Here is a 25,051-nt window from a genome sequence, read left to right as displayed (position 1 = left end):
TTTATATATATATATATATATTTTTTACAGACATGTTACACATATTTTGTGAATGATACAGTAAGCAGGATCAAGTTCATTAACTGTGCTTTCCATAGTCCATCTCAACATGCGTCCCTTGATTTAGTAAGTCAATCTTCTCTTCTTCAGTAGAAATATTTATTGTATGCATTAGGAAATCTTATGTAAATTCTTGGCTTTCAGTTAAATTATTGGGTAATATTGGATAAAATGTTTTCTTTAGCTTTTCAATTCTTTAGCCACGTTATTAAAAATATTTGCTGAAACTTAATCTGTATAAAACGTATGCACCGCAGTGAACACATGAAGACTGCAAAAAATGAAAAAACAGAGAAATCAGTGACTTCACCTCTCGTAAAGAGTTCTTTCTGGTCCTTTGAGTTCCGATTTCATTCGAAGTTCAGTTGTTCATTTGTTACAAATAAGTAAATAGCTTTCGTAAAAAGTACATCTTGAGTAAAAGGTATGAAAACTCCACCAGCTGACTTGAGTTAATGGACTGCGCAGAGAAGTGGTGTGGATGTCCTGTCAGAAAGTTGATTCTTTATGATGGGTGAAGTCATCTGACGAAAGCATAGAAAATGGTGCGATTTAAATTTGTCATTTGCAAGTCCTATGAAAACTGTCTGAATGGAAATTCTTCAGTCATTCATAAGGAAGGTTTTTGATAAATTTATAAAGAACTACAACTACTAGTTGGAACAAAGAACGACAGATCCTTAATAGTTCGCTTATGTAGGACCTTTAGCTTGATCACGAACTTATCACTAAAGCACTGTCCTTCGACCTCTGTAACCATGGTTCAGCAACAGGGGAGAGAAGAACGATGCTTCGAGCAACTAACATCAGAAAACCCCACCTTTTAAACGAAACGATAAAGCTTCTATTTACAACTTAACGCCTACAGTAGCTAACTATAAAATAGCACTACCACCATTCACTATAATTGATTGATCAGGCCAACAACCGTTGCTGTTTTAACCTGTAGAAGGTGATGCTTTTTTCCATTGGCGGTTAATTATTGTTACGAATTTTGTATAATGTAACGTGAACGGCTTCAAGAAATGCGAAGCTTTGCTGGACAAATAAGATTACAGAGACAAATCTATTTAACACTGGGGTGAATGGCTATCTGGCAAAACTGGCGAGATATTGACAAGATGGCGACGGGTTTTGAGACTGACTTTTGTGGCCAAATTTTGCGAAAATCGTCAAAGGTTACCAATTTTAACGACATTTTTGTCTGGTGCCTGTGCAACTGTAATTGATCCCTATCCAGTCCTTGTATATAACTTTAACCGTATATGCCTTTCAGTAATTTCGAGGAATGGAAGACGCTGGATATTCCTCAGCGCTCGTTGTAAAATTATACGAGGCCAGAGGAAGTATAAGTTCTCAGTTTTTAGCCCCGAGTTGAAGTCGAAGTATTGAGAGATCTCCTTGCAAGGTTTGCTCTCTAGATGCCCTGTGCATTGCGTTCTTAGTAGTTTGATATTTAACTACTGATTGTGTTCTTTCATACTGAGAAGAGCTGTGCCAGTAATTCTGTAGAAAGTTCCAGAACTGTAAAGGTTTACTTTTGGAAAATTTATCAAGTTACCATTAGTTTATTCAATCCATTACGAACCCGTAAGCAATCGCAGAGCGCTGCCTATAAAAGGCGAGAGAATTATAGCTGTTTGAGCTGGTAGTTGAAACTTGCAGGCAGAAATGAGGGAAGCACTTCCGCAGAGAACCCGGTAAATGTAAACATCGCCAACTTTGGCGATAATAGTTCAAACCTGGTAACCTAGTTAATTCATCCTATTCCCTTATGCGAAGATTGTCGTTGTTCGCATTTGGAGATTTATATTTTTTTCTTATTTATTATTATTTTTTCTGAATTTTTTAACAACGAATAGATAGAAAAATTTTCGCATAATTAAAGAAGTTTTCGTCGAAAGATGCCGGTTCTCGGGTCGTCAGTTCGGGATCAAAGGAAGAAATTATGGCGGGAGGGGCGAATGCTAATTTGTAACATGGCTGTTCACGTTATGTTCTTGATTATTAACAGCTGTAAGCACGCAGAACCATGAGGTTTCCAACCCCTATAATAATTTTAAAATGTATAAAGTTCTAGTTTTCTTTAAAATGCTACTGAAGAAAATTTGATTACTGTTGAAGGTTATTTGTATTGTGAAATATATTATGAAAAAGGGATAGGTATTTGTTTCAACGTAAAATGCTTTAAGCTGTATGCAAGTAACTTCAAAAAAAATTAAAACTATGTAAAATGGATGTATTAAAGTTCATGCATTCATAAATTTATTACATGGGCATGGCTCTTACCGAAATACATCAATCAACAGGCAAAGTACTTAATAGTGAAAAAAGACACTTTTAATAGAAATATTAGTATTCTATATGAATTAGAGAAAATACATATAAGTATATTGTAAACGTAAGTATAAAAATACTAATTGTTATTTTTTAAATGAATTTTTACTTCCCGTTATGTTTAATACATTGTTTTCTGTGCTAACTTGAATTTAATACAAATTTATTTTCGTATATCATGTTTAACCTGTTATTTTTTACATCTACATATTTATTCTCTGTGAATTTTTACTACCATTGTCTGCTAACTTGAATTTACATCACAAAAAACCACATTTAGAAAATATCACGCTTACGGCTCGGCTCGAGCTTGGCGACTAAAACTGCAACGGCGCCAACGGGTTCTTTCCCGAAGCGCCAACGGGTTCTCTGTGGATGAAAACCCGAAATGAGTGCTAAACTGTACATTAGCGACTGTGGCAGTGAACAGTAGGAAATGATGGAAATAAAAACCTTGATATGCACAGCAAATAGGGACGTTGGAATCACGCCAGGAGCTCTGGGAAAGTATAAACACAGACAACTATCACTGTAATCAGCATCATACATTCATCACTGTAGATTTCAATAATAGGAAGCTTTCTTCCTCTTCTATTCTGTGCCTCATTTAACGTCATTTTCAATTAATCGCCGATATGATTGTGCAATAAAAGTATCTTTTATGTGCAGAAAAATGCTGAGATTTTAATTTCGCATCATGGGAAAAACTCTATTTTTAAAATAAACTATAAGTGCTTAAGAAAATTGCCTTTTACATATGTGGAGCAGACCACATCTGCCCTATTCATATTGCCATGTTGTTACAAAATTTAGCTTGCTGTTTTTTTAACACAGTTTTTATCCCTAGTGCATTCAAGATCCAGCACTGAAATATAACGTCAAGAAATGTGCAGATGGTTCTTTGGGAAATAATCTAGAATATCAAATGGCAAAGAAGACTGAAGCTTTGAATCCACGTCATAAGTTTATTCCCTGGATAACGGTGAACGAAGTAAGTCAAAAATTGAGTACATAGTGTAGTGAAATATAAAAGCTTTCTAATGAGGTAGATACAGTGGATGGACAAAAATATGGAAACACCTTGTAAAATGCATGTTTGAAAAGAAAGATAGATTTTAATGAAATATGTAGGTGGCGCTGGCGTTTTTGACTACTGACGCCACCTATACAACTTCGTAAATGTGCTAAACACTTCAGTTGTTGTCGGAGTACTGTTATGTGAGGTTGACATTGCATTATGTCAGAGTTAACAGACTTCGAAAGTAGGCAAATTGTTGGAGCACGTATGGTAGGTGCTTCCGTAAGCAAGGTAGCCGAGGTGTTTAGTGTTTCAAGAGGTACTGTATTGAAGATTTATTCCGCATATTTGAAAAGTGGAAAAACATCATCTGCTAAATCACAGCGCGGACGAAAGTGTGTCCTGAGTGATCGTGACAGACGATCATTAAGGGCAATTGTGACGAAAAATAAGAAGACCACAGCTGCAAAAGTTACTGCTGAAATGAATATTGTGTTACCGAACCTTGTGAGTACCAAAACAATTAGAAGGGAGCTTCATAAACAGGGAATTGCTGGCCGTGCTGCAATTGAGAAGCCACTCATCAGTGATGCTAATACCCGTAACAGGAAAAGGTGGTGCTTAAGTCATAAAGCCTGGACTATAGAGCAGTGGAAACGAGTAATATGGTCTGACGAGTCTTCTTTCACATTGTTTCCCACTTCTGGCCGAGTTTACGTCTGGAGAACGCTATCTCAAGTCTATAATACAGACTGCTTGTTGCCAAGAGTGAAACATGGCGGGGGTTTTGTTATGGTTTGGGCAGCCATATCGTGGTTCTCTGCTAGCCCCGTGATAACTGTGTTAGGGCACATGACTGCCAAGACTTATGTGAACATTTTGGCCGATCAAGTTCATCCCATGGTACAAACTTTGTTCCCCGATGGCGATGGTGTCTTCGAAGACGACAAAGCCCCTGTTCACACAGCTCACATTGTGCAGGACTGGTTTTCTGAGCACGATGATGAGTTGTCCCATCTCCCCTGGCCACCACAGTCACCAGACCTGAATATTATCGAACCTTTGTGGTCTACATTGGAACGGAAAGTGCGTTCTCGTTATCCACCGCCAACATCGTTATCTGAACTTGCCACCGTTTTTCAGGAAGAATGGTATAATATTCCCTTGCCAAACTGTATTTATCCATTCCGAGAAGACTGCAAGTTGTTTTGGATGCCAACAGGTTTTCTACACCATATTAAGCAAAGAAACATGTTTTTTTAAAGGTGTTTCCATATTTTTGTCCAACCCCTGTATATTCATATTTATGTAATATATGCCAATGTTTATGACTCTCGAGCGCTATTAAAATAGAATCATATTAATCTCGGACATCTCTTTTTATAAATAAGATTTAACTTTTCATTTACACAATGACCCTGTTAGCAGTAATAAATTTATGTATGCATTTATCAAAATGCCTCATTAGGATCACTTTAAGTAAAGCAATCCTATGTGAGCTCGATGTTTTTGAAAATGCAATGTGACAAAGATAACCTATAATGTCGTTCTTCAACAAAATTAAGTAAATAAGCTTTTATAAGTGTAAACTTAAGGAGCAAATGAAGCATTATCATACATTCATATATAACCCTAAGCTAGTTTCCCTTAGAAAGTCCTACTTGATTCTGTTGTTGTTGCTGTTTACTAATGCTCACTTGTCTGAGCTATAGTCAGGCCAAGCCCACGAAATACCTCGTAGCAAGGAGGACAAGATACACCTGTGGTTGGCAACAGCCTTGAGCACCTTACAGGTGACAGGCTTATTCACAAAGCTACAGACCGTTTCTACTGCTGTTTGCTCCGATTGGTTAAAACGGGAAACGTAGGGTTGCAGAACCTAGTGCTTGGCGACTTTTGGTTCATCGCCTTTACAATTTGTATTTGAGCGTGGTGTACCAAAAATTGTGTATAACCGGTGCTACTTTGGTAGACGGTTGCACGGATTTTTGGCGATTTACGTTGGCGCAATTGTTGGCGCGATTTCTACAAACGTCAGCCATCTTGAAAACGCTGTTTTTACGCAATTCGAAACTTAAAAAAAATAAATAAATAAATATCGTTAGAAATAATGGATTAATTTTTTTGTTGAAAATGTCGTTTTTTAAGATGGCAGGCTAGTGTAAATAAATACATTTACTATGAGTATAAAATACTAAAGTAAGGTTATTATTACTTTCAGATAGCAAAGAAGAGAATAAAAACACCGCTATAAAAACATTGTGCCAACGTTTAATTAGATTAAAATATTACTGAAATTGAATATCGAAATAAAAAACATCATCCAACATTTAAAAGAATTAGAATATTATTAAATTTAAATACTTTAAAATACGTTATATAGAATATAATATATATATATATATGTATATATTATATAGACTAAATACATTTACTACGAGTATAAAATACTAAAGAAAGGTTAAATTATTACTTTCATATAGCATAGAAATAGAATAAAAATACCACTATAAAAACATTGCGCAAACGTTTAATTGGATTAAAATATTACGTAAATTGAATATCAAATTAAAAACCATCATACCAGCGTTTAAAAGAATTAAATATTACTTAAATTAAATACTTTAAAATAAGTAAATAAGAACGCTTCGTACACTAGAGCTAAAATGACAGGAATTAGTTTATTGTCGGTAAAAAAGGAGGAATGTCTAATAATTTTCTTACCGTTACAGCGGTTATTTCTTCCAACATAGCCACAATATCATATACGGCCATCTCAGAATCGGCTCTTCTAACGGTCTTCATCTGTGATCTACATTTTCGCACTTCATTGAAGAAACAATCAGCGACGTTTCCTTCAAAATTTTAAAATAAATTTCCTCTGACCCTCGTAAGAATTTATAAATAAATCTTTGATTAGGAAAGCCAGGCTGGCGAAAATAAGGTCTCAAAGGACAATTTTTTGATTCCGAAACCAAAAATTCTTGGTACTTAGCAAAAACAACATTCATCTTTGAAGGAGACATTTTTGAAGGAATTCGAAGATATGAATTAAATTTTAAAATGGCGAGGTAATGCACAAATTTTCAGCAACCTATCAGGGAGCTGATTACGGCTCATTAATGCACAAATATTCTAAAACCAATCAGAGAGCTGATTACATCACGCCTAGAATTAAAATTATTTAAATAATCATGCATAATAAAATCATTTTAAAAAAGAAATGCAAAATTAAATTGTATTTTAATATTTAACAGCCATAAATAATGTTTAAAACATTAGATTAAATTTATAGATATTAAAACCAATTACTTTTAAAGTAAAGTGACGTCACTGATTACATCATCCACAGCATAAAATTTCATAAAATATGATAAAGAATAAAATTTTTATTTCAAATAAAAATGCAAAATTAAATTGATTTTTAATATTTAGAAGCCATAAATAATATTTAAAACACGGAATTTATGCATAATAACACGCATTATTTTTTAAATAAAATGTCAACAAAGTATCGGTTACCATAAATAACTTATCCAGCAATGGGTTTACCATAAGTCGTATTACTCGCCAAAAGAAAAATTGGCAAAAACTCGCCAAAATCCGTGCAACCGTCTACCAAAGTAGCACCGTATAACCCACCGGAGAAACCGTAGCTCAACGGTAACGAGCGCGGAAAAAAATTCTCTAACTTGTAGATCGCCGGTTCCATCCCCGTTCGTGGCTTTCATAATCTCTGCTCTACACGGATTTATTTTTATTTTAACTTTATTGAATGACTTTGTCATTATTTGTCTTTTCGGCTTCGGGTGCGGTGTTAAAAATTAAAAGCCTTTATTTTCTCTATTTTTCTTAATTTTTCTTATTTTTATTTACTGGTTTGTACTCTTTGTAGTAGGTACCAGCAGCAAGATTATGATCCAAGATCCCGAAAAGCGTTTCAATAGAAATAGCGCATAATGGAATAAAATGTAATTTTAGTTACACTTAATTTAGGTAAAAAAGAATACATATCCGACGCTCTTAAATGTTTATTAAATGTTTTCATTTGGTTTATTTTTTAATATTCCTTTATTTGTATAAATTAATGCGCTATGGAAATTTACACAATAGACACTTTCTAACAGAAATGACGAAAAAGTGCATATGCTATCTCCATGTAAACACATTTTTCTTGTAAAACAATTACGTACTTTTAAAAGTTTAAATTCAAATACAAATAAACTATTAATAAAATCAGTAAGTTATTTAAAATATATTTCACACAATACCTAGAAGCTTTCATTCATAAACTAAAAAAATCTGATGTGTACACCACATGACTTCCTTGTACGGAATATTAAATTATACGCATTTTTTCTTAAATTTCATTTAAATTGATTGGATTGAATTAAATCTACTTCGTCGACAACGCATAAACCACAATAGAATAAATGCACTCTTTAAAATTCACTATATTTGTTTACTATAACGACACTTTATTGTCGTTATAGAATGCAGAAAATTGATATCATTTGAAGAATTATCGTTGCCACATGTTCTATTCAAATACTATAATAAAGCTAAAACGATGTATGAAAGAAATTAAGCAAACAAAACAGAAAAGAAACAGTTTTTCACAGACGATTTAGTATTTCTCATTCAATTAATTCAGCTCTCACTTCGCGACAAGGCAAAAATACATAAAAACTCAAAATATCTGTAGTAAATCTTAAACACTTATATCCTCGAAAAAATTACAGAAAGAATTAAGCATGATTTAATTCGCAATAATAAATGATGGCGTTATTTTTGTGTTGCGAAGCTTAGTTTCTCTAGATTGGCAACAAATCTACAATTCTGCTGTTTCAAATGTAAACAAATATGTCCGCCATGTTATTTAAAACTTAACCGCACTTAAACAGCTTTTAAATTGTTGATAATTGTACAAATATTGCTTCCAGAATTACGAAAGGCATAAAAATCTTAACCGGAAGATAAAAACAACATAATTCAATCATTTTTAAAGCAAAAAATGTACAATTTACAAACATGTAAGAGTAAAGACACTGAGATCACCGAGCCGGGTAACAGAGTGGATATGTATATAAATATATTTATATACGTTTGGAGCGGCCGATTGCAACCAAAATACGAGGTGCACATCTACATGTTATAGCCCTATATACAAAATATAGTTATAGTCCTATATACAAAATTTCAACGTTCTGAGGCTACTCGTTTTTGAGTTATGCGAGATACGTACGTATGTACATACGTTCGTACAGACGCCACGAAAAATCATTTTCAGAATCAATTTTAAAGCAGTTTTATAATTTTTTTGGAGGAAAGGTGTCTTTTATTCTGTCCTTATGCACAGATATCACGCAAAACATCGTTAAATTGCATTCGATAGCGGTTAAAATGGATATTTTCGTTGAAATATGTTGCCTGAAACTTTTCACGATTACAATACTTCCTTTTTACTTCGTACAAGGAAGTAAAAATATCGAATGAAATAAACGGTGTTTTCGCTTGTTTGGCGTTAATTACCACGCCTACAGGACGATAACTCGCCATTCCAAATATGACCGCCAAGCAGATGTTTATTCCAATGAGAGCAGACCGTAGAGAAATAGTCTGTAGGTTTTGAGAATATGCTGGTGACAGTGTCATTTAGCTCAGTTCCTCCCCCAATTTTGATGGAGAGCACCCCGGGGGGGGTAGCGAACGGGTCCATCCTTCTTACTCTACCACCAACCTCTGAGAGGACTTTCGGCTCGCCGCATATTTAAAGTGGCCTCATGCCACACGGACGCTTCACATTCACCGTAATTTGACCCCGGTTCCTTCGGCACTGCATTCAGCGACGCTAACCACTATACCTTTCGGGCAGCTATTTGATTCTAAATGGGATGAATGAAAAGCCTGCGTACAACAGGATACGATTTTCGTACAGCGGCATTGCTTCTCGGACAAAACATAATACCATGATAATGATACGAGTATGAAAATCGTAAACTGAAAAGAACCAATGAAGGCGAAAGTTCCGAATTTAATTACGTATGTCACAGCACCACGCAATGATAAATGTGGCTACCAGGAACCCAGCTACTGCTACTCTTAATTATAACTTTAAGTATGCTTTGGCCTTTTTCTACGATTCGTGAGAATATTCTGCGCAGATCACTGTATGAATTTATTCGTATGCGGAAAATTGCTTTAATAGTGAACCATCGATGTTTCAGGTCACTGTGGTCACATGAACGCAAGAGTGCAAATTACCAAGTAATCATGCTTCTTAAAGATTCCCGCTTTTACCTTAGATTACACTGGTGGTCGTATACGCGTTAGAGGGTACAGTAATGAATGCCATCTTCCAGCATTCAGTTTAGAGCCTCATGGGGATCGAAAGACTGAAGTGATTGCCTCCAGTGCCCTTGATTATCATAAACAGTCGCGGTTGCTTTGAATTGCAAATATTCTAATTAGCAGCCTCTATATCAAGGAAGCTGTATAGGCTGACGCCATATTCTTATATCAGCACATTCGTGGCTCTAAAAGACACATGTCGTCGGGAATATTCAAGTCTTCTTTGAAATACAACAGATACGTTTCTTAGACTAGAAGAGAAACACGCTAATGTGACAATCAAAATCGTAAAAACAACCTTGTATTTAGCGTAAGTATACTGAAGCACTCAATCGATTTCGAGGGCAGCTAAAGGTCTCACCTCATCAGGCGAAAAAAATACATAGTAAGAAGAAAAATAAAGGGCCACGTGTTTTTGAGACTTCTTCCCCTTTATTTTCCTTCTTACAATATATTTCTTTTTTCTGATGAGGTGAGACCTTTAGCTGCCCTAGAAATCGATTGTTTCAATATACTTACCCTAAATACAAGGTTGTTTTTACTATTTTTGAGATACGCTTCTTACCTAGTTTACCCATTCATCAAACATATTTCTGACTCAGCTTAATGGAGAGAGGGCCGATTCCTAGTACAGACAACACAGGCAGCTGACTACAGCGTCGATTTTCACAAGGCGCCAACTAAGTTGTTATCACGAACGACCAAATAAATATTTTTGATTGTAATTATAGTTGCCCCAAATTGGGTGGAAAAATATTGACCCGACTGGGGCCCCAAATGGGGTGGAAAAAAATTGACCCAACTGGGGTGGGGAAAATTAGCCCCAACTGGGGTGGGGAAAAAATAGCCCCAACTGGGGTGGGGAAAAATTGCCCCAACTGGGGTGGGAAAAAATTGCCCCAATTGGGGTGGGGGAAAAAATTGCGCCCCAACTGGGGTGGAAAAAAAATTGCGCCCCAACTGGGGTCGGAAAAAATTGCCCCAACTGGGGCGAAAAAAAATTGCCCCAACTGGGGCGAAAAAAATAGCCCTAACTGGGGTGGGGGAAAAAAGCCCAAACTGGGGGGGAAATTGCCAAAACTGGGGTGGGAAAAACATTGCCCCAACTGGGTTGGGGAAAAACATTGCCCCAACTGGGGTGGGAAAAACATTGCCCCAACTGGGGTGGGGAAAAAATTGCCCCAACTGGGGTGGGGGAAAATTGCCCCAACTGGGGTGGGAAAAAATTCCCCCAACTGGGGTGGGGAAAAAATTGCCCCAACTGGGGTGGGGAAAAAATTGCCCCAACTGGGGTGGGGAAAAAATTGCCCCAACTGGGGTAGGGAAAAAATTGTCCCAACTGGGGTGGGAAGAAATTGCCCCAACTGGGGTGGGGAAAAAATTGCCCATTCGCGATTACGGTGAAAAGTCGCTGATCGTAAAAATAGTTTAATCCTAATGAAGGATCAAAGTAAGCACACGGATATAAAATGTACAATAATTTTAAAAACTCTTTAAATTTGTTATTTCAGTTGCAATTTTTTTTTACCCAGTTCGGGCAATTTTCCCTTCGCCGTAATTCGACCCCGGTTCCTTCGGCACTGCATTCAGCGTCGCTACACTATACCGTTCGGGCAGCTACTTGATTCTAAAGGAGATGAATGAAAAGCCTGCGTACAACAGGATACGATTTTCGCAATGCAGCGTCATTGCTGCTCGGACAAAACATATCATGATAATGATACGAGTATAAAAATCGTAAACTGAAAAGAACCAATGACGGAGAAAGTTCCGAATTTAATTACGTATGTCACAGCACCAAGCAATGATAAATGTGGCTACCAGGAACCCAGCTACTGCTACACATAATCATAACTTAAAGTATGCTTTGGCCTTTTTCTACGATTCGTGAGAATATTCTGCGCAGATCACTGTATGAATTTATTCGTATGCGGAAAATTGCTTTAATAGTGAACCATCGATGTTTCAGGTCACTGTGGTCACATGAACGCAGGAGTGCAAATTACCAAGTAATCATGCTTCTTAGATTCCCGCTTTTACCTTAGATTACACTGGTGGTCGTATACGCGTTAGAGGGTACAGTAATGAATGCCATCTTCCAGCATCCAGTTTAGTGCCTCATGGTGACCGATAGTGAGTGATTGCATCCAGTGCCCTTGATTATCATAAACAGTCGCGGTTGCTTTGAATTGCAAATATTCTAATTAGCAACCTCTATATCAAGGAAGCTGTGTAGGCTGACGCCATATTCTTATATCAGCACATTCGTGGCTCTAAAAGACACATGTCGTCGGGAATATTCAAGTCTTCTTTGAAATACAACAGATACGTTTCTTAGACTAGAAGAGAAACACGCTAATATGACAATCAAAATCGTAAAAACAACCTTGTATTTAGCGTAAGTATACTGAAACACTCAATCGATTTCGAGGGCAGCTAAAGGTCTCACCTCATCAGGCGAAAAAAGTACATAGTAAGAAGAAAAATAAAGGGCCACTTGTTTTTGAGACTTCTTCCCCTTTATTTTTCTTCTTACTATATATTTCTTTTTTCTGATGAGGTGAGACCTTTAGCTGCCCTAGAAATCGATTGTTTCAATATACTTACCCTAAATAAAAGGTTGTTTTTACTATTTTTGAGATACGTTTCTTACCTAGTTTACCCATTCATCAAACATATTTCTGACTCAGCTTAATGGAGAGAGGGCCCATTCCAAGTACAGACAACACAGGCAGCTGACTACAGCGTCGATTTTCACAAGGCGCCAACTAAGTTGTCATCACAAACAACCAAATAAATATTTTTGATTGTAATTATAGTTGCCCCAAATTGGGTGGAAAAATATTGACCCGACTGGGTCCCCAAATGGGGTGGAAAAAAATTGACCCAACTGGGGTGGGGAAAAATAGCCCCAACTGGGGTGGGGAAAAAATAGCCCCAACTGGGGTGGGGAAAAATAGCCCCAACTGGGGTGGGAAAATAATTGCCCCAACTGGGGTGGGGGGAAAAATTGCCCCATCTGGGGTGGGAAAAAAAATTGCGCCCCAACTGGGGTGGGGAAAAAATAGCCCAACTGGGGAGGGAATTGCCCAAACTGGGGTGGGAAAAAAATTGCCCCAACTGTGGTGGGGAAAAAATTGCCCCAACCAGTGCCCTTAATTATCATAAACAGTCGGGGTTGCTTTGAATTGCAAATATTCTAATTAGCAGCCTCTATATCAAGGAAGCTGTGTAGGCTGACGCCATATTCTTATATCAGCACATTCGTGGCTCTAAAAGACACATGTCGTCGGGAATATTCAAGTCTTCTTTAAAATACAACAGATACGTTTCTTAGACTAGAAGAGAAACACGCTAATGTGACAATCAGAATCGTAAAAACAACCTTGTATTTAGCGTAAGTATACTGAAACACTCAATCGATTTCGAGGGCAGCTAAAGGTCTCACCTCATCAGGCGAAAAAAATACATAGTAAGAAGAAAAATAAAGGGCCACTTGTTTTTGAGACTTCTTCCCCTTTATTTTTCTTCTTACTATATATTTCTTTTTTCTGATGAGGTGAGACCTTTAGCTGCCCTAGAAATCGATTGTTTCAATATACTTACCCTAAATACAAGGTTGTTTTTACTATTTTTGAGATACGTTTCTTACCTAGTTTACACATTCATCAAACATATTTCTGACTCAGCTTAATGGAGAGAGGGCCGATTCCAAGTACAGACAACACAGGCAGCTGACTACAGCGTCGATTTTCACAAGGCGCCAACTAAGTTGTTATCACAAACAACCAAATAAATATTTTTGATTGTAATTATAGTTGCCCCAAATTGGGTGGAAAAATATTCACCCGACAGGGGCCCCAAATGGGGTGGAAAAAAATTGACCCAAATGGGGTGGGGAAAAATAGCCCCAACTGGGGTGGGGAAAATAGCCCGAACTGGGGTGGGAAAAAAATTGCCCCAACTGGGGTGGGAAAAACATTGCCCCAACTGGGGGGAAATTCCCCCAACTGGGGTGGGAAAAAAATTGCCCCAACCGGGGTGGGGGAAAAACATTGCCCCAACCGGGGTGGGGGAAAAACATTGCCCCAACTGGGGTGGGAAAAAATTCCCCCAACTTGGGTGGGGAAAAAATTGCCCCAACTGGGGTGGGAAGAAACTGCCCCAACTGGGGTGGGGAAAAAATTGCCCATTCGCGATTACGGTGAAAAGTCGCTGATCGTAAAAATAGTTTAATCCTAATGAAGGATCAAAGTAAGCACACGGATATAAAATGTACAATAATTTTAAAAACTCTTTAAATTTATGTTATTTCAGTTGCAAATTTTTTTTTACCCAGTTCGGGCAATTTTGCCTTCGCCGTAATTCGACCCCGGTTCCTTCGGCACTGCATTCAGCGTCGCTACACTATACCGTTCGGGCAGCTACTTGATTCTAAAGGAGATGAACGAAAAGCCTGCGTACAACAGGATACGATTTTCGCAATGCAGCGGCATTCCTTCTCGGACAAAACATAATATGATAATGATACGAGTATAAAAATCGTAAACTGAAAACAACCAATGAAGGAGAAAGTTCCGAATTTAATTACGTATGTCACAGCACCAAGCAATGATAAATGTGGCTACCAGGAACCCAGCTACTGCTACACATAATCATAACTTTAAGTATGCTTTGGCCTTTTTCTACGATTCGTGAGAATATTCTGCGCAGATCACTATATGAATTTATTCGTATGCGGAAAATTGCTTTAATAGTGAACCATCGATGTTTCAGGTCACTGTGGTCACATGAACGCAGGAGTGCAAATTACCAAGTAATCATGCTTCTTAAAGATTCCCGCTTTTACCTTAGATTACACTGGTGGTCCTATACGCGTTAGAGGGTACAGTAATGAATGCCATCTTCCAGCATCCAGTTTAGAGCCTCATGGGGACCGAAAGTGAGTGATTACATCCAGTGCCCTTGATTATCATAAACAGTCGCGGTTGCTTTGAATTGCAAATATTCTAATTAGCAGCCTCTTTATCAAGGAAGCTGTGTAGGCTGACGCCATATTCTTATATCAGCACATTCGTGGCTCTAAAAGACACATGTCGTCGGGAATATTCAAGTCTTCTTTGAAATACAACAGATACGTTTCTTAGACTAGAAGAGAAACACGCTAATGTGACAATCAGAATCGTAAAAACAACCTTGTATTTAGCGTAAGTATACTGAAACACTCAATCGATTTCGAGGGCAGCTAAAGGTCTCAGCTCATCAGGCGAAAAAAATACATAGTAAGAAGAAAAATAAAGGGCCACTTGTTTTTGAGACTTCTTCCCCTTTATTTTTCTTCTTACTATATATTTCTTTTTTCTGATGAGGTGAGACCTTTAGCTGCCCTAGAAATCGATTGTTTCAATATACTTACCCTAAATACAAGGTTGTTTTTACTATTTTTGAGATACGTTTCTTACCTAGTTTACACATTCATCAAACATATTTCTGACTCAGCTTAATGGAGAGAGGGCCGATTCCAAGTACAGACAACACAGGCAGCTGACTACAGCGTCGATTTTCACAAGGCGCCAACTAAGTTGTTATCACAAACAACCAAATAAATATTTTTGATTGTAATTATAGTTGCCCCAAATTGGGTGGAAAAATATTCACCCGACTGGGGCCCCAAATGGGGTGGAAAAAAATAGCCCCAACTGGGGTGGGGAAAAATAGCCCCAACTGGGGTGGGGAAAATAGCCCCAACTGGGGTGGGGAAAATAGCCCCAACTGGGGTGGGAAAAAAATTGCCCCAACTGGGGTGGGAAAAACATTGCCCCAACTGGGGGGAAATTCCCCCAACTGGGGTGGGAAAAAAATTGCCCCAACCGGGGTGGGGGAAAAACATTGCCCCAACCGGGGTGGGAAAAAATTGCCCCAACTGGGGTGGGAAAAAATTCCCGCAACTTGGGTGGGGAAAAAATTGCCCCAACTGGGGTGGGAAGAAACTGCCCCAACTGGGGTGGGGAAAAAATTGCCCATTCGCGATTACGGTCAAAAGTCGCTGATCGTAAAAATAGTTTAATCCTAATGAAGGATCAAAGTAAGCACACGGATATAAAATGTACAATAATTTTAAAAACTCTTTAAATTTATGTTATTTCAGTTGCAATTTTTTTTTACCCAGTTCGGGCAATTTTGCCTTCGCCGTAATTCGACCCCGGTTCCTTCGGCACTGCATTCAGCGTCGCTACACTATACCGTTCGGGCAGCTACTTGATTCTAAAGGAGATGAATGAAAAGCCTGCGTACAACAGGATACGATTTTCGCAATGCAGCGGCATTGCTGCTCGGACAAAACATAATATCATGATAATGATACGAGTATAAAAATCGTAAACTGAAAAGAACCAATGAAGGAGAAAATTCCGAATTTAATTACGTATGTCACAGCACCAAGCAATGATAAATGTGGCTACCAGGAACCCAGCTACTGCTACACATAATCATAACTTTAAGTATGCTTTGGCCTTTTTCTACGATTCGTGAGAATATTCTGCGCAGATCACTGTATGAATTTATTCGTATGCGGAAAATTGCTTTAATAGAGAACCATCGATGTTTCAGGTCACTGTGGTCACATGAACGCAGGATTGCAAATTACCAAGTAATCATGCTTCTTAAAGATTCCGGCTTTTACCTTAGATTACACTGGTGGTCGTATACGCAATAGAGGGTACAGTAATGAATGCCATCTTCCAGCATCCAGTTTAGAGCCTCATGGGGACCGAAAGTGAGTGATTACATCCAGTGCCCTTGATTATCATAAACAGTCGCGGTTGCTTTGAATTGCAAATATTCTAATTAGCAGCCTCTATATCAAGGAAGCTGTGTAGGCTGACGCCATATTCTTATATCAGCACATTCGTGGCTCTAAAAGACACATGTCGTCGGGAATATTCAAGTCTTCTTTGAAATACAACAGATACGTTTCTTAGACTAGAAGAGAAACACGCTAAATGTGACAATCAAAATCGTAAAAACAACCTTGTATTTAGCGTAAGTATACTGAAACACTCAATCGATTTCGAGGGCAGCTAAAGGTCTCACCTCATCAGGCGAAAAAAATACATAGTAAGAAGAAAAATAAAGGGCCACTTGTTTTTTCTTCTTACTATATATTTCTTTTTTCTGATGAGAAATCGATTGTTTCAATATACTTACCCTAAATACAAGGTTGTTTTTACTATTTTTGAGATACGTTTCTCACCTAGTTTACCCATTCATCTAATATATTTCTGACTCAGCTTAATGGAGAGAGGGCCGATTCCAAGTACAGACAACACAGGCAGCTGACTACAGCGTCGATTTTCACAAGGCGCCAACTAAGTTGTTATCACAAACAACCAAATAAATATTTTTGATTGTAATTGTAGTTGCCCCAAATTGGGTGGAAAAATATTGACCCGACTGGGGCCCAAATGGGGTGGAAAAAAATAGCCCCAACTGGGGTGGGGAAAAAATTGCCCCAACTGGGGTGGGAAAAAAAATTGCCCCAACTGGGGTGGGAAAAAAATTCCCCCAACTGGGATGGGGGGAAAAGTTGCCCCATCTGGGGTGGGAAAAAATTCCCCCAACTGGGGTGGGAAAAAATTGCCCCAACTGGGATGTGGAAAAACATTGCCCCAACTGGGGTGGGAAAAAATTGCCCCAACTGGGGTAGGGAAGAAATTGCCCCAACTGGGGTGGGGAAAAAATTGCCCATTCGCGATTACGGTGAAAAGTCGCTGATCGTAAAAATAGTTTAATCCTAATGAAGGATCAAAGTAAGCACACGGATATAAAATGTACAATAATTTTAAAAACTCTTTAAATTTATGTTATTTCAGTTGCAAATTTTTTTTTACCCAGTTCGGGCAATTTTGCCTTCGCCGTAATTCGACCCCGGTTCCTTCGGCACTGCATTCAGCGTCGCTACACTATACCGTTCGGGCAGCTACTTGATTCTAAAGGAGATGAACGAAAAGCCTGCGTACAACAGGATACGATTTTCGCAATGCAGCGGCATTCCTTCTCGGACAAAACATAATATCATGATAATGATACGAGTATAAAAATCGTAAGCTGAAAAGAACCAATGAAGGAGAAAGTTCCGAATTTAATCACAGCACCAAGCAATGATAAATGTGGCTACCAGGAACCCAGCTACTGCTACACATAATCATAACTTTAAGTATGCTTTGGCCTTTTTCTACGATTCGTGAGAATATTCTGCGCAGATCACTATATGAATTTATTCGTATGCGGAAAATTGCTTTAATAGTGAACCATCGATGTTTCAGGTCACTGTGGTCACATGAACGCAGGAGTGCAAATTACCAAGTAATCATGCTTCTTAAAGATTCCCGCTTTTACCTTAGATTACACTGGTGGTCCTATACGCGTTAGAGGGTACAGTAATGAATGCCATCTTCCAGCATCCAGTTTAGAGCCTCATGGGGACCGAAAGTGAGTGATTACATCCAGTGCCCTTGATTATCATAAACAGTCGCGGTTGCTTTGAATTGCAAATATTCTAATTAGCAGCCTCTTTATCAAGGAAGCTGTGTAGGCTGACGCCATATTCTTATATCAGCACATTCGTGGCTCTAAAAGACACATGTCGTCGGGAATATTCAAGTCTTCTTTGAAATACAACAGATACGTTTCTTAGACTAGAAGAGAAACACGCTAATGTGACAATCAGAATCGTAAAAACAACCTTGTATTTAGCGTAAGTATACTGAAACACTCAATCGATTTCGAGGGCAGCTAAAGGTCTCAGCTCATCAGGCGAAAAAAATACATAGTAAGAAGAAAAATAAAGGGCCACTTGTTTTTGAGACTTCTTCCCCTTTATTTTTCTTCTTACTATATATTTCTTTTTTCTGATGAGGTGAGACCTTTAGCTGCCCTAGAAATCGATTGTTTCAATATACTTACCCTAAATACAAGGTTGTTTTTACTATTTTTGAGATACGTTTCTTACCTAGTTTACACATTCATCAAACATATTTCTGACTCAGCTTAATGGAGACAGGGCCGATTCCAAGTACAGACAACACAGGCAGCTGACTACAGCGTCGATTTTCACAAGGCGCCAACTAAGTTGTTATCACAAACAACCAAATAAATATTTTTGATTGTAATTATAGTTGCCCCAAATTGGGTGGAAAAATATTCACCCGACTGGGGCCCCAAATGGGGTGGAAAAAAATTGACCCAACTGGGGTGGGGAAAAATAGCCCCAACTGGGGTGGGGAAAATAGCCCCAACTGGGGTGCGAAAAAAATTGCCCCAACTGGGGTGGGAAAAACATTGCCCCAACTGGGGGGAAATTCCCCCAACTGGGGTGGGAAAAAAATTGCCCCAACCGGGGTGGGGGAAAAACATTGCCCCAACCGGGGTGGGAAAAAATTGCCCCAACTGGGGTGGGAAAAAATTCCCGCAACTTGGGTGGGGAAAAAATTGCCCCAACTGGGGTGGGAAGAAACTGCCCCAACTGGGGTGGGGAAAAAATTGCCCATTCGCGATTACGGTCAAAAGTCGTTGATCGTAAAAATAGTTTAATCCTAATGAAGGATCAAAGTAAGCACACGGATATAAAATGTACAATAATTTTAAAAACTCTTTAAATTTATGTTATTTCAGTTGCAATTTTTTTTTACCCAGTTCGGGCAATTTTGCCTTCGCCGTAATTCGACCCCGGTTCCTTCGGCACTGCATTCAGCGTCGCTACACTATACCGTTCGGGCAGCTACTTGATTCTAAAGGAGATGAATGAAAAGCCTGCGTACAACAGGATACGATTTTCGCAATGCAGCGGCATTGCTGCTCGGACAAAACATAATATCATGATAATGATACGAGTATAAAAATCGTAAACTGAAAAGAACCAATGAAGGAGAAAATTCCGAATTTAATTACGTATGTCACAGCACCAAGCAATGATAAATGTGGCTACCAGGAACCCAGCTACTGCTACACATAATCATAACTTTAAGTATGCTTTGGCCTTTTTCTACGATTCGTGAGAATATTCTGCGCAGATCACTGTATGAATTTATTCGTATGCGGAAAATTGCTTTAATAGAGAACCATCGATGTTTCAGGTCACTGTGGTCACATGAACGCAGGATTGCAAATTACCAAGTAATCATGCTTCTTAAAGATTCCGGCTTTTACCTTAGATTACACTTGTGGTCGTATACGCAATAGAGGGTACAGTAATGAATGCCATCTTCCAGCATCCAGTTTAGAGCCTCATGGGGACCGAAAGTGAGTGATTACATCCAGTGCCCTTGATTATCATAAACAGTCGCGGTTGCTTTGAATTGCAAATATTCTAATTAGCAGCCTCTATATCAAGGAAGCTGTGTAGGCTGACGCCATATTCTTATATCAGCACATTCGTGGCTCTAAAAGACACATGTCGTCGGGAATATTCAAGTCTTCTTTGAAATACAACAGATACGTTTCTTAGACTAGAAGAGAAACACGCTAAATGTGACAATCAAAATCGTAAAAACAACCTTGTATTTAGCGTAAGTATACTGAAACACTCAATCGATTTCGAGGGCAGCTAAAGGTCTCACCTCATCAGGCGAAAAAAATACATAGTAAGAAGAAAAGTAAAGGGCCACTTGTTTTTGAGACTTCTTCCCCTTTATTTTTCTTCTTACTATATATTTCTTTTTTCTGATGAGGTGAGACCTTTAGGTGCCCTATAAATCGATTGAGTGTTTCAATATACTTACGCTAAATACAAGGTTGTTTTTACGATTTTGAGATACGTTTCTTACCTAGTTTACCCATTCATCAAACATATTTCAGACTCAGCTTAATGGAGAGAGGGCCGATTCCAAGTACAGACAACACAGGCAGCTGACTACAGCGTCGATTTTCAAAAGGCGCCAACTAAGTTGTTATCACAAACAACAACCAAATAAATATTTGTTTTGATTGTAATTATAGTTGCCCCAAATTGGGTGGAAAAAAATTGACCCAACTGGGGCCCCAAATGGGGTAGAAAAAAATTGCCCCAACTGGGGACCTAATGGGTTGGAAAAAATTGCCCCAACTGCGGTGGAAAAAAAATTGCCCAACCGGGGTGGGAAAAAAATTGCGCCCCAACTGGGGGGGGAAATGCCCCAACTGGGGTGGGAAAAAAATTGCCCCAACTGTGGTGGGGAAAAAATTGCCCCAACCAGTGCCCTTGATTATCATAAACAGTCGCGGTTGCTTTGAATTGCAAATATTCTAATTAGCAGCCTCTATATCAAGGAAGCTGTGTAGGCTGACGCCATATTCTTATATCAGCACATTCGTGGCTCTAAAAGACACATGTCGTCGGGAATATTCAAATCTTCTTTGAAATACAACAGATACGTTTCTTAGACTAGAAGAGAAACACGCTAATGTGACAATCAAAATCGTAAAAACAACCTTGTATTTAGCGTAAGTATACTGAAACACTCAATCGATTTCGAGGGCAGCTAAAGGTCTCACCTCATCAGGCGAAAAAAATACATAGTAAGAAGAAAAATAAAGGGCCACTTGTTTTTTCTTCTTACTATATATTTCTTTTTTCTGATGAGAAATCGATTGTTTCAATATACTTACCCTAAATACAAGGTTGTTTTTACTATTTTTGAGATACGTTTCTCACCTAGTTTACCCATTCATCAAATATATTTCTGACTCAGCTTAATGGAGAGAGGGCCGATTCCAAGTACAGACAACACAGGCAGCTGACTACAGCGTCGATTTTCACAAGGCGCCAACTAAGTTGTTATCACAAACAACCAAATAAATATTTTTGATTGTAATTGTAGTTGCCCCAAATTGGGTGGAAAAATATTGACCCGACTGGGGCCCAAATGGGGTGGAAAAAAATAGCCCCAACTGGGGTGGGGAAAAAATTGCCCCAACTGGGGTGGGAAAAAAATTGCCCCAACTGGGGTGGGAAAAAAATTCCCCCAACTGGGGTGGGGGGAAAATTTGCCCCATCTGGGGTGGGAAAAATTCCCCCAACTGGGGTGGGAAAAAATTGCCCCAACTGGGATGTGGAAAAACATTGCCCCAACTGGGGTGGGAAAAAATTGCCCCAACTGGGGTAGGGAAAAAATTGCCCCAACTGGGGTGGGAAGAAATTGCCCCAACTGGGGTGGGGAAAAAATTGCCCATTCGCGATTACGGTGAAAAGTCGCTGATCGTAAAAATAGTTTAATCCTAATGAAGGATCAAAGTAAGCACACGGATATAAAATGTACAATAATTTTAAAAACTCTTTAAATTTATGTTATTTCAGTTGCAAATTTTTTTTACCCAGTTCGGGCAATTTTGCCTTCGCCGTAATTCGACCCCGGTTCCTTCGGCACTGCATTCAGCGTCGCTACACTATACCGTTCGGGCAGCTACTTGATTCTAAAGGAGATGAACGAAAAGCCTGCGTACAACAGGATACGATTTTCGCAATGCAGCGGCATTCCTTCTCGGACAAAACATAATATCATGATAATGATACGAGTATAAAAATCGTAAACTGAAAAGAACCAATGAAGGAGAAAGTTCCGAATTTAATTACGTATGTCACAGCACCAAGCAATGATAAATGTGGCTACCAGGAACCCAGCTACTGCTACACATAATCATAACTTTAAGTATGCTTTGGCCTTTTTCTACGATTCGTGAGAATATTCTGCGCAGATCACTATATGAATTTATTCGTATGCGGAAAATTGCTTTAATAGTGAACCATCGATGTTTCAGGTCACTGTGGTCACATGAACGCAGGAGTGCAAATTACCAAGTAATCATGCTTCTTAAAGATTCCCGCTTTTACCTTAGATTACACTGGTGGTCGTATACGCGTTAGAGGGTACAGTAATGAATGCCATCTTCCAGCATCCAGTTTAGAGCCTCATGGGGACCGAAAGTGAGTGATTGCATCCAGTGCCCTTGATTATCATAAAGAGTCGCGGTTGCTTTGAATTGCAAATATTCTAATTAGCAGCCTCTATATCAAGGAAGCTGTGTAGGCTGACGCCATATTCTTATATCAGCACATTCGTGGCTCTAAAAGACACATGTCGTCGGGAATATTCAAATCTTCTTTGAAATACAACAGATACGTTTCTTAGACTAGAAGAGAAACACGCTAATGTGACAATCAAAATCGTAAAAACAACCTTGTATTTAGCGTAAGTATACTGAAACACTCAATCGATTTCGAGGGCAGCTAAAGGTCTCACCTCATCAGGCGAAAAAAATACATAGTAAGAAGAAAAATAAAGGGCCACTTGTTTTTGAGACTTCTTCCCCTGTATTTTTCTTCTTACTATATATTTCTTTTTTCTGATGAGGTGAGACCTTTAGCTGCCCTAGAAATCGTTTGTTTCAATATACTTACCCTAAATACAAGGTTGTTTTTACTATATTTGAGATACGTTTCTTACCTAGTTTACCCATTCATCAAACATATTTCTGACTCAGCTTAATGGAGAGAGGGCCGATTCCAAGTACAGACAACACAGGCAGCTGACTACAGCGTCGATTTTCACAAGGCGCCAACTAAGTTGTTATCACAAACAACCAAATAAATATTTTTGATTGTAATTATAGTTGCCCCAAATTGGGTGGAAAAATATTGACCCGACTGGGTCCCCAAATGGGGTGGAAAAAAATTGACCCAACTGGGGTGGGGAAAAAATAGCCCCAACTGGGGTGGGAAAAAATTGCCCCAACTGGAGTGGGGGGAAAATTGCCCCATCTGGGGTGGGAAAAATTGCGCCCCAACTGGGGTGGGAAAAAAATTGCACCCCAACTGGGGTGGGAAAATAATTGCGCCCCAACTGGGGTGGGAAAACATTGCCCCAACTGGGGCGAAAAAAATAGCCCCAACTGGGGTGGGGAAAAAATAGCCCCAAATGGGGGGGGGAATTGCCCAAACTGGGGTGGGAAAAAAATTGCCCCAACTGGGGTGGGGAAAAATTGCCCCAACTGGGGTGGGAAAAAATTGCCCCAACTGGGGTGGGAAAGAATTCCCCCAACTGGAGAGGGAAAAAATTGCCCCAACTGGGGTGGGGGGAAATTGCCCCAAGTGGGGTGGGAAAAATTTCCCCCAACTGGGGTGGGGAAAAAATTGCCCCAACTGGGGTGGGTAGAAGCTGCCCCAACTGGGGTGGGGAAAAAATTGCCCATTCGCGATTACGGTGAAAAGTCGCTGATCGTAAAAATAGTTTAATCCTAATGAAGGATCAAAGTAAGCACACGGATATAAAATGTACAATAATTTTAAAAACTCTTTAAATTTATGTTATTTCAGTTGCAATTTTTTTTTTTACCCAGTTCGAGCAATTTTGCCTTCGCCGTAATTCGACCCCGGTTCCTTCGGCACTGCATTCAGCGTCGCTACACTATACCGTTCGGGCAGCTACTTGATTCTAAAGGAGATGAATGAAAAGCCTGCGTACAACAGGATACGATTTTCGCAATGCAGCGGCATTGCTGCTCGGACAAAACATAATATCATGATAATGATACGAGTATAAAAATCGTAAACTGAAAAGAACCAATGAAGGAGAAAGTTCCGAATTTAATTACGTATGTCACAGCACCAAGCAATGATAAATGTGGCTACCAGGAACCCAGCTACTGCTACACATAATCATAACTTTAAGTATGCTTTGGCCGTTTTCTACGATTCGTGAGAATATTCTGCGCAGATCACTGTATGAATTTATTCGTACGCGGAAAATTGCTTTAAGAGTGAACCATCGATGTTTCAGGTCACTGTGGTCACATGAACGCAGGAGTGCAAATTACCAAGTTATCATGCTTCTTAAAGATACCCGCTTTTACCTTAGATTACACTGGTGGTCGAATACGCGTTAGAGGGTACAGTAATGAATGCCATCTTCCAGCATCCAGTTTAGAGCCTCATGGGGACCGAAAGTGAGTGATTGCATCCAGTGCCCTTGATTATCATAAACAGTCGCGGTTGCTTTGAATTGCAAATATTCTAATTAGCAGCCTCTATATCAAGGAAGCTGTGTAGGCTGACGCCTTATTCTTATATCAGCACATTCGTGGCTCTAAAAGACACATGTCGTCGGGAATATTCAAGTCTTCTTTGAAATACAACAGATACGTTTCTTAGACTAGAAGAGAAACACGCTAATGTGACAATCAAAATCGTAAAAACAACCTTGTATTTAGCGTAAGTATACTGAAACACTCAATCGATTTCGAGGGCAGCTAAAG

General features: G+C 38.9%; 1 protein-coding gene across 1 annotated transcript in view; it reads left to right on the top strand.

The window, feature by feature from the left end:
- The window catches only part of LOC118196472 (gamma-interferon-inducible lysosomal thiol reductase-like), a 77,722-nt gene that overhangs the window by 36,095 nt on the left and 16,576 nt on the right, over positions 1-25,051 (top strand). The window contains exons 4-5 of the mRNA XM_085818032.1: positions 31-126; positions 3,245-3,388. Coding sequence (XP_085674158.1) covers positions 31-126; positions 3,245-3,388 — 240 coding nt within the window. The remainder of the gene's footprint in view (positions 1-30; positions 127-3,244; positions 3,389-25,051) is intronic.

This window comes from Stegodyphus dumicola, chromosome 6 (genome assembly GCF_044657685.1).
Source record: "Stegodyphus dumicola isolate Sdum_Otavi_A_Nest chromosome 6, ASM4465768v1".
Lineage (NCBI taxonomy): Eukaryota > Metazoa > Arthropoda > Arachnida > Araneae > Eresidae > Stegodyphus > Stegodyphus dumicola.
The sequence above is the reverse complement of the archived record's forward strand: the minus strand, read 5'-3'. Positions and strand labels throughout refer to the sequence as shown.